Consider the following 17,239-nt stretch of genomic DNA (forward strand, 5'->3'; position numbering starts at 1 on the left):
ACTGCAGCTGTGGAATTGCTTGTACATCTACCCTCTGCATTTGTTTATGGGTGTATTTTCAGACACAGGCTTAGTGGTGGGAGATGGGGCTGCCCTTGATATTGCTTTGGATCATGAGATTCATAGCATGGATTTGGGGTAGTCTCCTTGCAAGTCTCCTAAACTGTGATCTTCATGTGAGTTCTCCAGCCTGATTCCCACATTCTCTGCAACTCTGTCAAAAAGTTCCAGCTCCCGTCTCTTTTCTTCCTGTCTCTTTACTAGAACAGTAAGTCAGGCTGATCAACACTTGGCAAAGAGTTTTGAGCCCTCAAAGAGGTTAAGAGAGCTCTGTGGCCATGGTTAGATGTTTCAGGACCAGTCCCCTATCACAGCTAAATAAACATCCCATCCCAGGGAACCCAGCAATAGTTTTTGAACAGTTTGTTTCCCCAGGCTGATTCACCAGCATATCAGATGAATGCTGAGGGAGCAGGACTGGGATAGCCCCATCTAAAATTGGTTGAGATGACCCTGGTGACTGCACAGTGTGAGCAGAGACACTTCTCCGTTCCTTGCTTGCCCATGCTCGCCTGATGCTGCCCTTCATGATACCAGCACAAGTATCTGAGCAGTGAAACAGCAAGTTACATCAGAGGTTGATCCCCCTGAGAAAAACAATCCAACAATAACAGAAAAAGGAAGTGTTACTTTTGGCTTGTCGGGTGCCCCTATGGCACAGGAAGAGAGAAGGATCCCTTCCGCCACCAGTGCCACTGAGGGAAGTCTCAACACAAAACAGGCTCCCAGAAGCCTGGGCTGCAGCAGTTACTGCTGCAGCAGCTTGGTAGCATGGACCCTCACCAAGGTGGCTGGAGGCTTCATGTGGCTTTCTCAGGTGGTCATTTACTCCTCTGCAAAAGGACAACAACTCAACGAAACTAGTGTGTCCTAAGGCATCAACGGGGGAAGCACTGACACACTCTAATGGTCAACTGCTTTCTCACATGTCAAATTCACACTGTGCTCATGCAGGAACAAAAAAGCAGAACATATTCTGGAATCAGAAAACATTTGCTTCTTTTGGTGACATCCCAGTTCATAACTATGTGCTTCACATCTTCTCATTCCTCCGCTACCAGGAGGAAGATTTACTCCTGGTTTAAAACTGTACTGGAGGGGAAACAATGGGATGTAAAATGCAGGGTTTAGGATCTAGTAACTCCTGTGGGCCACCTAACTTTTGGAGAAGAGCAATGAGCATAGAAGCACATACTTTTAAACCACTTGGATCCCATCTGAGCAGCAATATATGTATACATACTGTGCTTTTGCTACAGTATCTCTGCTTTATCATTAGTTTGCTATACAGTGTTTCACTGCAGCAGAGGCTTGTTCTGGCCTCAAACCTGATAAATAAGGCAGATTCATGGGCGCTGCTTTCATGGGCACAGAAAAACGAGATGGGTGTGTTAAAGGAAACACAAGAGATTTCATGGAGTGTTTTCTCCTCTTTGCAGTGGCTCTGATGGCCTTGCAGTGCTGTAATTAGGATATTCATTTCATACTTGATGGTCTGGTTCTGCACAGCTCCCACTCACTCTTCACATCTGCATTGCAAATAAAAATGCTTACGCAGCATTTTGCTTGCTAGATGAATGTTTTCCCTTTTTTGTGCTTAAACAAAGATTTAGCACAGCTTACAGATAGCAGCTACCTTTCACAGAACAGCATTAAATAGGCAGGAGTGCTTATGAACAGAGGAACCTTGGGACTTACCTTCAGAGGTCCACAGGGCTTAGGATCCCGAGGAAAGCTACAAGCACTTTAGAGAAGACTCTTGATGGGAAGAGGAAGAGATGAGAGCATGATGAAATAGGGGCAGATCCCCCTTAGGGAGAAACAAGCTTGTAGACAGCCTTGGAAGCAATGCAAGAAACTTGTAATTGATGTAGAAAAACTAGGGCAGAAAACAGCACACTCTTACTTCAATCCAGCAGATCATTTAAGCATAGGTTTAGCATGCAAAGAAGCCTAAATTTCTACTTAGTGGGAAGAGACACATTGTGCCGGAGCTTTGTTAGAGCAGCTCCTCCACTGGGGACTCTACTGCAGAAGCCAATTCTGTCCCTGTCTCTGTGTAGCAGAGAAACTGGCTCTGAACACTTAAGGAAGGATTTGCCTATGTGAATAAATCTGTCTGCAAAGCTGGGCATGTCTTACCTTTTACCTTAACCTCCCTTGGAGCCAACAATTGGTCAGAAGTGGGATGCTTTTCACTCAAAAGAGAGATCTAAAGGAAGTCAGACGAACTGTGCTCTAAACCTGCCTGCTTCTCTCCCCTGATAAGCAAGCCTGGGGCACCTCTCTTTCATAACCCTCAGGTGTCTAATCACAGGAATCTCACCACCACTACCACCTCTGCGGCTCCCAGCAGGTATCTATTTATCCATTGCCTAGATTCTTATTCCTGCAATGCTCCCAGCCTGTGATGGGTTTTGCTGCTTTAGCCAGTGCACTTAGCTCCCCACTAGGTGCAGAGCGAACCTGCAGTAGAGACAATGCAAAGGGAAGCATCTGGTGCAGGCAGCCAGAACTCACCCCTTTCCAAGGTGTTTTTTTGTCACTTACTTGCCTGCCTGAGCTTCACAGCTGCCACAGGTTAAACGTCAGATTGCAACAGGCTGCTTGGACAGGGAGAGGCTGATTTTTGAGCCCCAGCACATGCCTCAGCCTCTGCACACTCACCCTGCAGGAGGCCAGTCCAGGTAAAGGCAAAGGGTTGAGATAGGCTGCAGTGAGCTGAGGACCAGTACAGGCCTGATGCTGCTGCCATACAGCCCGTAATGCCTTGTGCCAGCAGCAAGGGACAAATGTAGGGCAGAAGAGGTGGCCTGTGAGACCCTCCCCCCCATCTCCCCAAGCTGATCCTGTGCCATGGGATGTCAGGGTCTGGCAGCTGAGCTGGGCTTAGCTGACTCCTGGGATTTAGCATCAATGCAGCAGTACGGGCAGAAATTAGCAGGGCTAAGGATTTTGTCTTTTGGCAGATGCTAGGAAGAACCAAAGCGGCTTAGGGAAGAAAAGTGATGAATGGCTCCTCCCCCTCCCACTCCCCCCATCTTTTTCGATGGGAAAATGGAGTTTTAGGATTTGGAAATATAAATTTTGATTCCTAGAAGCATGTATGAAATTGGAGGCAGAGGAAATACTGATTAAAAAGCCAGTCTATATCATTAACTCGCTTGTTCTTTATGCAGAGATGCTCACCCTCCCCGCGGTGCGAAGACACATTCGCAATGCAAATGGCCCAAGGCCACTGACGTGCCACCCATACCCTTATCAGCAGCAGACAGTACCATTAAGGGGAATCCTTTTCAGTGATGAAGGACCTGGTTAGCTGTGCTCCGGAGAAAGTGTGTGGGGCACAATTCATACCCAAAGTAGGTCTTTTAATTCTTCACAGCTCCACATACCCCAGCTTCCCCTCGCTGGCTTTGGACATCCCCCAGAACCCTGAAAACCTCCAGAGCTGAACGAAGCCAAGGCCGCCGCCACCTTCCTCCTCTCCTCCCCGGGGTGGCTCTGAGGCCGCACAGCACCACGCCAGCCCCTTCCCTTTAGCCTCAAACCCCGGGTTTTGGCTAACCCAAGCTCCCGAGCCCCGTTTACCGGCCGTGCCGCACGCAGCGGTTCACCTGCCATCTAGTGGACGCCGCCATCCCTGCGGCTGCTTCCCGTTAATCCCGACCCCTCGTGTCGTCCCCCCCCCCCCCAGGCGGAGGGAGCACGGGGAGGGGGAACGGGGAGTGAAGGAGGGTGCCGGGGAGGGGGTGACCGTACACGGCCCGGGGCGCGCACTGGGGTTATCCGTGTGCCCCGCGGAAGGGGCTTCTTGCTCGGAGGGGGGGAGGGGGATTTGCCTGCACACCCGGGGGCCACAGGCTGCGGGACGGTGCAGCCCCCGGTGGACACTCAGCGCCGATACCGGAGGCGGCCCCGCGGCTGTGTCGGGGCGGGCGCAGCAAATGCACCGCCTCCCGGGGCAGCGCGGCCCGCCCCGTCGGGCCTTGCCTGCTGAGGCCTGGCCGCGCCGGGGGATGGAGGCGGCGGGTGGCGGGGGGGCAGCGGCGGCAGGGGGAGGAGGAGGAGGAGGAGGCATCGCCCTGCACGACTTCAGCGGGCGGCTGGGCGAGCAGCGGGTGCACTTCCACGCCATGCGGCTGCGGGACTCGCTCTTCCTGTGGGTGGGCTCCGCGCCCGCCCTCGCCAGCCTGGCTGTCGCCATGTGCAACCCACGGGTGAGTGTCCCCGCCGCTTGTCCTGGGCTGCCGGGCCCGCAGGAGGGAGGGAAGGAGGGAGGGAGGGACGGAGGGAGAAGGGGCGGCTGGTGGGGCCCTCCCCACCTCTGCCCGGAGCTCCCGCCCCGCACTGCCTGTGGCTAAGCGGTGCTTCTGCTGCGCTCCGGTTGCAGGACAGCATCCCGGTGGCCGCCTCGCTCCTGGGGGACCCCTCCGACACCGCCTCCGCCTGTCTGGCCCAGCGCTTGGGTAGGTGCTGGGGGCGCGGCCTGGCTGGGAGGTTGCCGTCCGCGGGGGTCGGGCCGGGACAGGCAGTTTGGTGGGGCCTTGGAGCATCCCCATCGCTCACGGCTGGCTGGGCGGCAGGGACGCGGTGCTTGCTGCAGGCCGGGAGCCGCCAGCAGAGCCTCCCGGCCGTGCAGGACCCCGCGGGCTCCATGCCGGGTCACCCCGTTCAGCTGTGTACATGCCTGGCGAGCCGCAGCTGGACGGGTGTCTGCTTCAGCGCCCGCTGAGCATTGTCAGAAGCTGAATGCTGCTGTGCTATGTAGGATGCTTCTGTGCTGTGTAATATCCTGACCCGGGCTGTGGGGGTGTGAGGCAAGGGAAGCACATGCTTGTGCTCATTGAGTGGGGTTTCCAGGGACTTGCTCTCTGTAAGGCCATGATACTTGTGTACTGTGGGGTAACTCTCGTACAGTACAAAGCATACATGCTTTTCCTGAAGATGAAGCCAATCCTCATCACATCTTGCACCATTTAGCCCCTAAGTTCTGAGAAGGTCCTGGATCAGCTCACAGACACCAGTGTTTGACTGACTCTAATGGGCATCTTGCAGGTCTCCTGTTTCAGTATGTGCAAGTTTCCTGCCACACTTAGTGCAGTGGCGGTGTAGCTGGATTTCTGAGCCTTGATGCTAACTTCCAAACTCCCGTATTTTGACTAAAAAGGAAAATACCTGTCCTAATGCATCCTAGAACCTTCATATCTGACAGCAGCATCGTGCTGGTTACTCATCATCATCTCCCAGTAACTGAAGCAGCTCCAGATGGTGAATTGCTAAGGCCTTGTTATCAGGTTTTAAATGTAAGATGCTGCACTGCTCAATCTTATTTTACTTCTGTTGTTTCACCTGGAAAGGCCACATAATTCTTCTTAACAATCTGTGTGCAATCTCTATTATGTCTTAAGTTTCTCTTGTCAAGTAGTTTCACAAGTCTGCACTACTTCTTCTCCCAGGCCACTGATGTATATATAAGAAAGGGTTGATGACAAGACTGATCGTTGAAAAACAGTGCTGGTGTCCCTTCTTCTTCCTGGGTAACTTTTATCTTTCAGTAACCACTGTTGTAGTCTCCCCTGGCAGCAGAAATCTCCCCTGGATTCAGTCATTTCACTTTAAGTAATAATTCTATGGGGTACTGTATAATATGTTTTCTTAATGTGTAATTAGTGCATTATCCTTAAAAAGTCAGTGAAAATGTAGCCAAAGAGGCTTTACTTTGGATAAAGCTTAACAGTTTAGTCCACTTACTGTTTGGTCTCTTCATTACTCGCTTCTGAACCTTGCTCTGTATACTCCTGTGTAGCACCAGAGGTCAGCGAACAGCTGCTAGTTGTCTTGGTGGTTCCCACCCTCCCCTGTCATTTTGTTTTAGTACATTCCAAATTACATAGCTAGAGCGGGCATCCATCAGTTCTTTCCCTGTTCTAGGACAGAGGCTGGGTCACCTCATTTCTTTGTCCCAGTATATGGTCTCAGTTTTGCTGCCCTCTCCTTACTCTCGCTCTCCCCCCCCTTTTTTTTTTCCAAGGTCCTTTTCTTACTTACATTCCTAATTTCCCGTACTTTGCTACTAAGAGCTGCTAGTGTTGCCTGGGACTGGCCTATCAGTTACTCCTTATCCTCGGAGCATAATCCATGTTTTTTTTGATTGTGTGCCTTAAGGGTCTTTTGTTGTTACTATGTTCATTTTTCTGTGTCAGCTATGGCCTGGAAAGGCTTTTTGGTCAGTGTTGCTCTATACCTAACCTCTGGCTTGCAGAATTCATCAGTAAACAGCCCTCTTTATATTCTTTATAGACATTATTCTTACTTGTGCTACCGTGCTTAGGGTATACTGTGTTGAGGAAGGCCTGTAGACCTTCTTCACCTTTCCTTGGAAGAAAGTCAACAATACACTTCTGGCATTCAATCATTACTTCTTCACCTCAGCATAACTGACCTTTAAGAAAAGAAATACATCTTCTTTCTGAAATCCTGCACCTTAGTATTTAGGCTTGCTTTTGCCAATCCAGCTCAGGGTCACTTAATCCAAAATTGTTTATTCTCCTGAAACCAGTGACTATGCAAGATCATCACTAAGCATCTGTGTATCTTCTTTGTTTCACAAAGTGCTGAGTGAGGAAGTGTGTTTTGCGACTATAAATACCAAGCTTTGCTGTTACTGGTGTTAGTTTTCCTCTGGGAAACTAAATCCTTGTTACTCTCACAAATTCTGTAATAACAGAGATGCTATTCACAGCCAAGTCTGACTTTAGCTGTACTTCCAAGGTAGCTTCTATGCTCTTTCCATTCTGTTTTTTGTAGGCACTGACTTAAGTAGCATACAATGTAATTTGAACATAAGTATTTTTATTTCTTATACTTGCCAGTCACATTCCATCGCCTGCCATTTTGTCCTGCAATGTCAGGAGCAGGAGTTTCAGCACTACTGTGCATCAGCATATACCTTATCCTGTGGTTTTCTTTGTAGGGTCCTAGCCAGAACAGCTGTATTTTGGTGCACTGGCTCTGTCTTCCTTATTTCAGGATTGGAGTTTTCCATTTTTCTTTTCCATTGCTGAAGACACATTTGTCACATTCTTATTCCTCTCTCTACCTATTTCTATCTGTATCTCTTTGAATTAGAGACAGGGACTGTTTCCTACCACTCTGCGTGATTACTTTGGCACGAGTAATGTGCCTCACAAGTCAAGAAGTGACTCACAAGTCAAGAAACCCACATTTGAAGCAATTGTTTTGTATAGGTTAGTGGAGCCCAGTTCTTGAGGAAATCTTATCCATTAGTGACTACTTTCCTCCATATACTGAAATCACAGCACTTTCGGCTGCAGTGACTGCTGAATAGCACCTCATCTTCATCTTCTCTCTATAGGGAATGGCAGACTCAGTGAAGATGACTTGACCTCTTCTTTGAGGTCTTTCCCAAATGGACCTCCACTCTTCCACCACCTCTTTTCCAGCACAAATGCTCCACAAATTATAACACTTCCTATCCATTCTGCTCCTACTGGGCTCCTCTTCAAGCTCAGATTTGGGCCGTCACCCTATCCATGAGGTTGTAGGAGTGGGTCTTTGCTGCTGTAGTATCTCCTGGCTGCTTTTCCTATGCTTCGAGGGACCTCTGCAACAGGGATTATCAGCCAGGCTATGTGGGAAGCAGTCCTGCTGGAGGGCTTTGTAGGTAAGCCCTGTCTTCTGCAGTTGTCTGCTTTACTCTGAAGGTGCAGATGGTCTTCCATGGAGGCATAAGATCTTCCCTCTTCTTTTCTTCCCTCAAGAGCCCATATGTCCAACTGAATCTGCAGGGTAGTGGGGACAGAAAAGGTCAGGCTGTCTGTTAGCCAGGGAGCAGAGCTCCTATGCACAGGCAACCCTGAGGGATTCACAGTGTTCCCAGGAACTGGAACAGCATCCCAGGGACTAAATCAGATCTTACACAAACATAACGAAGAAGCTCAGTTTTAACACCATGGTATATGATACAGCTTTGCTACCCAGGATAGTGGTATTGACTAGTTCAGAGTTAGTGTTGCATTCACTTAGGGTACGATGACAAAGCACTAGTGCTTACAAAACATGTTGCTTTATATTACAGAATCTGGTGCCAAGCACTAATTTTTGCCAACAGAGGAACGTGCTGCATTATATCAGCATTTTATGGTGCCAAATCTTAAAAGGCAAACAAGTCCTTGCATTTCATAAACAGCCCTACTTACTGAGCCAGGGAGCTGGTAACTTCTTAGAATAGAAAATGATAATTGATTTGCATAACAAGAATGCCTCAAAGGAGTCGTTTAACTGCATTTTATACATATATGTATGTTTTCTGTAGTGAACTTCCCTATTTAGAAAGGAGTGAGATATTAGGAGTTCTGGTGTCTTCATTTTCAATTTTTAAAATTCAGGTGGTAGCTTTGAATATTCAGCAGAGGGGTCTGACTTGTCCCTGGGATTGTCAGCTCCCAGCTCATTCCCTGCCAAGAATACCTCATGACCCAAATATCAGTTTTCCTCCTCTGTTTTACACAATTCAGTTTCGTGCCTGTTTTCCTCTGTGGTGCTTACATTCTTCACAAAGTTTAGCAATGTACAGAGTTACAAATCTGCTGCATGACTATGGTGACATCTAAGTAGGATTCCCTTTTATTTATAAAACCATCTTTGGTGTTACCTATTCTACTCTGATAATTAAGTCTTTCTGCCCCCATGGACATTATTTTTGCTACTGTTAATTAGCTCTGTCATGGAAGACAGCTCTTAATTTTGTAGTACCTTTCTCTAGGTATTTGTCATTACAGTAGCCTGGAACTTGTGCTTGGCTTCATTACATTCAAGCCAGGCTCTCCAGCCTCTTGGGTGTTGATGGATACTGTATAAATAAAGGTTAAAGGAAACAAAATTATTGACAGCAGACTTAGACAAGACTGGTACAGACTTTTGGGGGCCTTCTTGGGGCTTTTTAATAAAACAAAGCTTTGTTAATTGGGGCCTAATCACTTTCTTGTGTGCTTTACCCGTGTAGTGTTTTTCACAGCATAGATTTACCAACTCATCAACTAGATTTTGCTGCTAATGGCTCACTATAGTCTGTGGTTTCACTTAAACTGCACCATATTTAAGAAATGAACAAAAAGTGTGAGGCTTTTCCACAACTTTTTGCATCAGGCCAAAAATGAGGCTTGCATTGCCCATTTCATTGACCCAGTGTGCTGACACTCAGGTACTTGTTCTGCTGTTCCTTTAATAACTTGGTTCAGCACAGCAGGAGTAGAGAATGTTGTCTGCATGATATGGCTTTTTAAGAGGCTTGCTTGAATACCATCATCACTTTTAAATAAGAACAAGCTATACCTGACTACTCTGTTTTGTGTTTTAGCCAGCAAGACCAAAAAACAGGTATTTGTCAGCTACAATCTTCAAAACACAGACAGCAGTTTCACCTTACTCATAGAAAACAGGATCAAAGAAGAAATGAAGGCTTTTCCAGAGAAGTTCTGACTTGGCCTGAAGTTTTTGTTTTAGGAAAACCAATCACAATTTTCACACTGACATTAAGTTAGTATATTTGTTTTATATTGTTTTGACTGAAGTTGTTATTAAATATAGATGGACCTAAATATACTTGGAACCTGGAATTTATTATTATTGTTTTTAAATTTGCTGCCTTGTTAAGTAGGGAATAGGTGAGTAGAGTAGAAAATATGCTGCAATGTATGAACTTCGCTGTAAAAGTGCACACACAGTGCCTGACCTCCAGTCAGTACTTGGATATGCTGGGAAATCAGTTCCAAATTCTAGCTGTACAATTAATCTGCTATGTACTGGTACTGAACATAGCAAATAAAATACATTTTTGTATTGTAAAGCTCATAAAATGTGTGTTGCTTTGCTCCTTTTAGACCCTGTTGGTTGTAGCACTGGTGCTGAACACTGGATTTCCTTCCATTTCTTGGGCACTAAGAACACTAGAAGGGTTTCACAAAGGAGAACTATGTAGAAGGAAAGAGCACACCGTGAATTTTGGAGCAACAGATAAATCTGGCAGGCTACTATGGGAGCATCATGGATGTAAAGTGAGCACACTTGTTTGTTAGAAAAATCAAAGCTACCACCAGCACCACCACCAAACCCCCCAGACTGGCTGTAGAGCAAATGATGCAGTGCCCATTTGCAGGTGTCAGGACATGCATACCACCTATTGTTCATGGCAATTTAAAGGAACACAGAGCATAGCAACCTGATGAGTGAGTCCAGGTTCTTTCTTTTTCATTGCAAGTTGAGCCCTGATTCAGACATAAGCTTCTGATACAAACAAAGCCTACTGGTGCTGCTGCTAGACCACTGCCCTAAAAGCTTACAGAAAACCGATAAGCTTACCTTGCTGTGGCACCATACTCAACAATTAAAACTAACAGAGAGGTTGTTGACGTAGAAGGTGCAACTCCTGCTGAGCTTCTTGTCCGAGGGAGGGGGGTTTGAACACGCAGTGGCTTCAACACTGTAGATCTGATGTGGGCACAGGCAGACCTTCCTTACCTTTGGGAACAGTCACCCATCCTTGGCTGCAGTTCAAGATCAGGATAGAAAAAGCAACTATGGGAGGGGTATTTTCTTTTTAATTCACAGCACCCAGGAAACAGTCAACTATCTGTGATTGAATATAAAGAATAATTAGTTGGAAATCAACATGCTGACTTAATTAGCCTGATTTACAATCAATCAAGCTCCTTCTGTTTGTAGAGGAGGGTAGGACTGTTTCCTGAGGGGTCACAGACGTTATAGCTGCTGCTGGGCTGGTTCAAAGGCACTGCGAGACCAAGGAGAGCAAACTGATGGGACAACGTCATTTTATTCTGTACATTTACATACAAAGTTCTTTTCAGTAGGTACAACAGATGTAACATCATGCAGACATTTAGCTTGTAAGACTGTTTTCAGTACTTGATTTAAGCTTGTGCTATGAGGAAGTACCACCAGACTATTCATGATCAAAACATACAGTAACACGATTCTTTAAAACTTCATCAGAAACTGAAATGGGGAGGGAGGTCTCACCCACTAGACATAACACACCATCCTCCTTTCCCAAAACATTTTACACAATACATTTAAAATGAGGTTTGACATTTCATTTTTCTTAAAAAAAAAAAAGAAAAAAAAGAAGAAAAAGAAAAGGTTACAGCAGGGGAGATCACCCCCCCCCCCCGCTTAATAGTGTTGTCTTATGTGCCAGCTACAGGTGCAACTTGACATTCACAGAGTTCAGTTAATGGCACTTCTGCTTCCAATTTGGTGACCTTTAGTGTTTGGCTCCAGGAAGTGGCAACAGTTAAGTAAAATACTTCCATTAAAAAACAAAGTTAAAAAAAGCCTGCTGAAAGAAACCATAAAGTAAACCCCACAACCCCCTTTCTGCGCCACCACAAAACACTTGCAAGCAAGTGACTGTCCTTATCCATTTGCAGTGTGTCTGGCAACAAAAAGCAGTACTGAAGCCTTAAAAGGGGACAACAACACCCCTCCAATCAAGTATAATGTCACTTTCACATTTTTGTTTAAACTTACAAAAAAGGAAGCCCTTACATGGTAAACCCAAAGAAAAATCCACTGATGGGCTCAGAGGTTACTGAAGGTTCACAGAAAAAAGGCCCAAATGGACAGGGCAGCTTTGACTGCTTCCCCTGTTGCAGTGGCTGAGAAGAGCCACCTGAGAAAAGCCTTTCCTGGTGATGGCTGCAGAGAAGACATGGTTGGTGGTGCAGCGAACTGAAAGCCTAGCAGAGAGCCCTGGCTTGCTGTGGGACAAGGCAGAGCAGTGTAAGCATCTCCACCTCTCCTTTCTGTCCTGCTGCATCACCTGCTGCCTGACTCCTCCACACAAGGTATGCTTAGCAAAAGCTTTCCAACCCTGTGAGCAGGTGTGGAAAGAAAATCGTCATCACAGAAGCATTTCCTGTCTTTTCAGGAAAAGGAGCACAACTAGAGGTGCCAAGGCAGGGAATCAGTTGGTGTTTTACTGTCATGACAGAGGCAGAGGGCCAGACCAACTTGAGAAGCTGGGGTCCCCATGCTGCAGAAGATCAGTACCAACTACCTGGTTTCAGGTGAAAAAAAACCCAAAACACCCAAAAGCAACAAATAAACTTGATTTCATAAGGTTTGAAGAAAAAGAAATAAATTGCCTCATGTTCCTGTCACCTAATTTGTTTACTATATAAATGCTGACATGTTCAAACCACCATTCTCTTCCGTGGGCCTGTGTGTCACCAGAGAGCAACCACCAGAATAGGAAACAATAAAGTGCTGTGGACAACAGTGGTGAGCACTCCAGGACCGCTGACAGTGCTGGAAGCAGCTGGATTTATAGCCTTGCAGATGGTGTACAAGAGCCATACGTGAGCACACAGGCACAGAGACCACGAAGGAAGGAGCCACTGGCTCCGTGGCATGATGATGGCAGGACACTGCTCTCCACCTCTGTGCTTGCACCTTCCCTCTTTCAGGCCCCTTTTCTATTCCCTTAAAGACTTGTCTGCTTCTTCAGTTTATTGTTGTGAACCCACTCCCCCCCCGCCCCATCCCATGTGCGTGGCTTGCCACAAGCATCTCTCATTGAAGGCAAAAGGTATTGCACAAATTTGGCACGTGAATAATGCATGAACGGGGAAGGCCTGGGTTTTTTCCTTAGGTGAACACAGGCTGCAGAAGTCTCAGCACAGAAAAAAAGAGAGAAGCAGCCGCATTCAAGCTCAACAATAAAACTTGAGCGTTAAGGAAGATCGGGCTCTGGCTGTCACAGCAAGTCTAGCAAAGGCAGGAAACAAAATAACCCCAGTAGTGTAACTTTGGGCAAAACTACCATCAACTGGTCCAGTGTTTTTCACCAGGCCCAAGCAGAACCTGAATGTCCACATCCTCTGTACAAAAATTAGCAGCTTTAGGACAACATTGTTACTCTGAACACAACAATCTCTGTCGCTTCTGCAGGTCTACCTGTCCCCTTGCACTCGTCAGCATCTGAGGCTGTGCTACTCACATAGATCGCCTGCTGGGAGCACGTATCTCTGATTTATTTGGGACTGTAAGAGGACATTGGAAGCCTAATGGAGGATAAAAATTGTTAGGTACAGCAGTTAATCGACAATATATACAGCAAAGGAGGAAAGGGGAGGGAAGGTAGAGGAGGAAAGTGCAAATAAGCACTTTCCACGTGTGAAAGCAAGATGTACATCAAACAAAGTGGCAATCATATGGACACTCAATACAACATCGACATCCTGCTTCTCTGTTTGTCTGAACACCTGCACTACTGAGCAATCACAAATGGATGGCCTGAGTGAGAAAGGAGAAAAGGGAGGGAGAGCAGGGAGGTTAACTACAATGCAAGAAAGCTGCTTGCTTACAAACTCCTTGCATTGAACTAGATCCTCACGATCAATAGTCACACAGTGAGAACCAAAAGCCAGTGGCCAAAGGAAACAGTCGGTTTGGGGGCTGGAGAAGTCAAGGGGCTACTATCAAAGTGCCATCTGCACAGCAGGAGACAAACTGGGTGTTCACTTTGCTCAGCCTAGAGTAGGATTGATCCAATGTGAGTAAACTTTTTTTCTTCCTGAATCAAAAATCCTACAAGAGCAGTTGGGGAAGGGGAAAATCTGGGTGAGTTCACTGTATATTCTTGGGTCAGAACCAGAAAACAACTCTAATAGCCCCAAGACAGCCAACAGCAGACCATAAGTCATTATTCCCAGGCTATCCATTCATTCTTTTCCAATAGTCACTTAAGCATTTTGTCCACTTAAATTGAAAACCCAAACCCTGGTTGTAAAAATAGTTAAGGCAATGCCAGGATATTAATTTCCCAGGAGAGGGAATCCCAGCTGCATTGCCTTCTGGAATAAAGATACAGATCATAGCCCGTGCTCCTCACGTTTTGTCCCTGGTGGTTTATGTTCTTCTCCTGGAGCAGTCAAACAGAGATTCTGGGCCTCCTCGTAATTAAAGCTATTCTCAGCAAAACTGATTTTTGCATCACTGGTCAAATCATTTACATCACCTACATTACTATTACAGACCAGTGGGAAACATTGAAAATAGAATAATGGGCTCTTAAAATGCAGAGGGGCTGATTCTTATTGAAAAATCAGCTTGTTTGGGTAGGACTTTTTTCCCCACTGCATTTGGTGAAAGAAAAGAAAGGTACTAATGCAGAAAATATAAAAACACACATCAGCTGCCTAAAATGCAGTCAGAGTTTTGAGTCACAACAGGTTTTGCTTTTCTTTGTCTTGTTTTCTTTTTGGTGTACACAAACACAGCAGGCATCCGGGGCACTTGGACTTTCTAGACAGGCAGAAGAATGTTGCACAAGTCTAAATTTCAGTCAATTCAACTTTGCAGTGGATCCTTCTTTCCTTTAAAGAAACACAAAACTGAAACAGAAAACACCCATGCCCCCCCACCCCCCATGGTTTCTTTCTTGGAATGGCTGCACCTCTTGTAATAAGATGGCTTCATTTTTGTGATCTATGAAAGGAAAAGGAAATAAAGTGCTTCTTGAGAATAAATCAAAATAAATATACGTATTTAATGGCAGGAAAATAAGAGTTCTGACGGGCTATCTCCAGCCAGGTCTCTTCTCAGGTGAGTCTTTTCCCCCATAATTTTTTCAAGAGCAATCTGCACAACAGTTGAAGATGCCAAAAGTTGCTTTAGCAGCAGAGTTGAATTTCCCCCAAGTCTGTGTCTGCTCCACTACTGGTTTGTAAAATCTGTGCAAAACACCTTTACCCAAAGTGCTGCTCCTCCTGCACAACAGCATCAAAGGAAATACAAAAGAAAGAGGAGAAGAAAAAACAACAAACAAAACACCCAACCAAAAAAATAAGAGGAAGAAAATCCACCCGGTTACATTGACTTCATCCCATTGGCAGTGGTGTTCTCCGAGATCCCGTCGCTCACAGCTGCTGAGTCATGGAGGCCAGAGTAATCCTTGAGTTCAGAGTTTGTCAGGAGCAGGGGCTGCTCCCCCTTCTTGTGCGGCAGAAGCGGCTGCCGGGTGTAATGTTCCCCGTCTGGGATGTTCTCGGGCAGGTTCTGGTTCTTGCTCTCCGGCAGCAGCAGGATGCAGATGATGCAGATGAGCGTACAGCAGGCGAAGATGACGTGGTGGAGGAAGTAGCCTTTCTGGTTGTGGAGCTCCATGATGGGGGCGGTCAGGCGGCCAAACCCCGCGCTGGCCAGGACCAGCCCCAGCCCGCCTCCCCTGCAAACACAGCAGAGGTGAGAGCCCAGCCCCACAGCCCGCTCCTGCCAGTGCAGCCCCATTGGCACTGGGGAGGGATCCCCTGGAACACCCCTTGGGGCTCACATGCACCTGGGCATCCGAAATCTCAAAGGCAAGCCTGGTTTGCTCACAGCTTTCACAATGCAGAGTTACTCCAGCAGGGAGTTGCTTTGCTGTTGTAGATCATTGCTGCCTTTTTGCCTTTAGTGCGGGGAAATAATTATAGTCACTTAACTATCTTTTCACACCCATATAACTGCCCCCACGCAAGCAGAAGAGGAGCTTTATCGTGTGTGTAGCCAGCCCTCTAAAGCATTCCCATTTCCAAGTACTTCCATACTCAGTGAGAGAAAACCATATTTTTCTTAGCATGCCAGCCTTCTCCAGCTTAAACAAGGCACACCAAGAAGCAGTAGGTGCAAAAGTCAATTTTGGCTGCCTCTGAAGTACCTGGCATCAATCAGCAGTGGAGACAAGAGATCAGACTTTGGAGGCCACTGCCTCGACCCATTCTACCAAACACTGCTGAAGTATTTTCTCTGTAAAAACACCTTGTGGCTGGAACCTCTCAATACTGATGTCATAATAAAATGCATAATTTTCAGGGAAAAAAAAAAAAACCACAATAAAGCTGGTGGCCAGAATAGGAGGCCCAGAGTTTGGGGTTTATCATTCACTCACTGCACGAAGTTGAGCTAGGTCCTCACTTTACTCTTTCTTGCTCTTCCCTTATCCCAGAAAGGCTAGGAAAAGGCTAGCATGGGTGAACTGCTTAAATTAGGTGCATGTGCACTCCCACCTCATTTTGAGGCACAGCTCATACTCCCAGAGCCTCTCTCTGCTGGGTGACCCTACACAGAAATGCCACCACAGGCATTTCTCTAGAGCAGACCATTCCCTTCTGCTGTGGCACAACCGAGGTCTCCAGCCAACGGAGCATCATCCTTAAGTGACTTGATTTACCAAAATCTTTGAGAGAGGTTGCTTATCCTTCATTTTCCAGAGACCCTGCTGCCTGCAGAGGGAAGTGTCTCCCCATGAGCTTAATTGTTGGCACAGTGTGCTCCCCACTCCCCCACCAAGCTCTCCTGGGCAGCCCGCTTCCTGCAGCTCCTCCGGGAGATGCCACCTATTCCCAAAGTCTCTGGTGATCAGGTGGGCTCAGGTGCTTCATTTCCTGACCCAGTGGCAGAGATGTAATTATTAATGATAACCAGACCTTACAGAAGACAACTGTGGAAGGCAAATGAACCGCTTTACATCAACCACTTGGAAAAAAATAAATTCATCTGCTACTGAGCATACTAGAGACCACACCACTATAAACCTACAAATGTCAAAGTCACTCAGCCAAACACTGTGTTAGAGCTAACCTTCACCCAGACCTTTCCAAAATCCACTGTTGCTTGCTTGACAGCTAAAGGGCAGCCAGCACAGGTTTCAAAGATGCTCTTGGAACACTGACTAGATCAGAAATTCACATATGCACCTTCTAATTCTCCAGACTCGGCAGAGCATTGTTCACAAACAACAGTGATTTCCTCCAATACTGCAAAAGCCCTCAGTAAAAACTTGCCAGCTTTCTGATGGCAATTTGGAAACCCAGCTGAATGCAGCCATTGTGCAACTGGCCTCGCTGCAGCTTCATTAACACACTCACATGAGTGATCGACACAACCAGCCCCAAATGCAAGGCAAATCACTCTCCAAGTTGGCTCTGGAACAACAAAAGCCCAACTCATTTACATCAGTGTTTGCTACAGCTAAATTGTATCTCAACCCCCTAGAAGGACCTGAGGTGAGTTTTAAAAGCTGCTGAGAAGGACACCAAGCAAACTGAAAGGAAACAGGAAAGAGCAGCAACAAAGACAGCTCTGTCATTGGCCA

At 46.7% G+C, this 17,239-nt stretch overlaps 2 protein-coding genes across 3 annotated transcripts in view; one reads left to right on the plus strand and one right to left on the minus strand.

Annotated features, from left to right (window-relative positions):
* The first annotated feature begins 4,079 nt into the window (after positions 1–4,079).
* Positions 4,080–9,931, plus strand: PSMG4 (proteasome assembly chaperone 4). Its single transcript, XM_005149987.3, has 3 exons — positions 4,080–4,280; positions 4,454–4,529; positions 9,443–9,931. The coding sequence occupies exons 1-3, from the start codon at positions 4,080–4,082 to the stop codon at positions 9,562–9,564; spliced, it is 399 nt and encodes a 132-aa protein (XP_005150044.2). The 3' UTR covers positions 9,565–9,931.
* A 965-nt stretch (positions 9,932–10,896) lies between these two features.
* SLC22A23 (solute carrier family 22 member 23) overlaps positions 10,897–17,239 on the minus strand; it is a 114,195-nt gene continuing 107,852 nt past the window's right edge. Inside the window, exon 11 of one of the 2 annotated variants that reach the window (XM_034061809.1) lies at positions 10,897–15,331. In XM_034061809.1, the coding sequence (XP_033917700.1) occupies positions 14,974–15,331 (358 nt within the window). In that variant the 3' untranslated portion in view covers positions 10,897–14,973. The remainder of the gene's footprint in view (positions 15,332–17,239) is intronic. The other variant, XM_034061816.1, reaches the window with a different exon arrangement.

Source organism: Melopsittacus undulatus, chromosome 1, assembly GCF_012275295.1.
Source record: "Melopsittacus undulatus isolate bMelUnd1 chromosome 1, bMelUnd1.mat.Z, whole genome shotgun sequence".
NCBI lineage: Eukaryota > Metazoa > Chordata > Aves > Psittaciformes > Psittaculidae > Melopsittacus > Melopsittacus undulatus.

Coding starts and splice junctions, on each gene's coding strand:
- PSMG4 (XM_005149987.3), top strand. CDS start 4,080: ATGGAGGCGGCGGGTGGCGGGGGGGCAGCGGCGGCAGGGGGAGGAGGA. Junction 4,281..4,453: donor TCGCCATGTGCAACCCACGG/GTGAGTGTCCCC, acceptor CTCCGGTTGCAG/GACAGCATCCCGGTGGCCGC. Junction 4,530..9,442: donor CTGTCTGGCCCAGCGCTTGG/GTAGGTGCTGGG, acceptor TTTGTGTTTTAG/CCAGCAAGACCAAAAAACAG.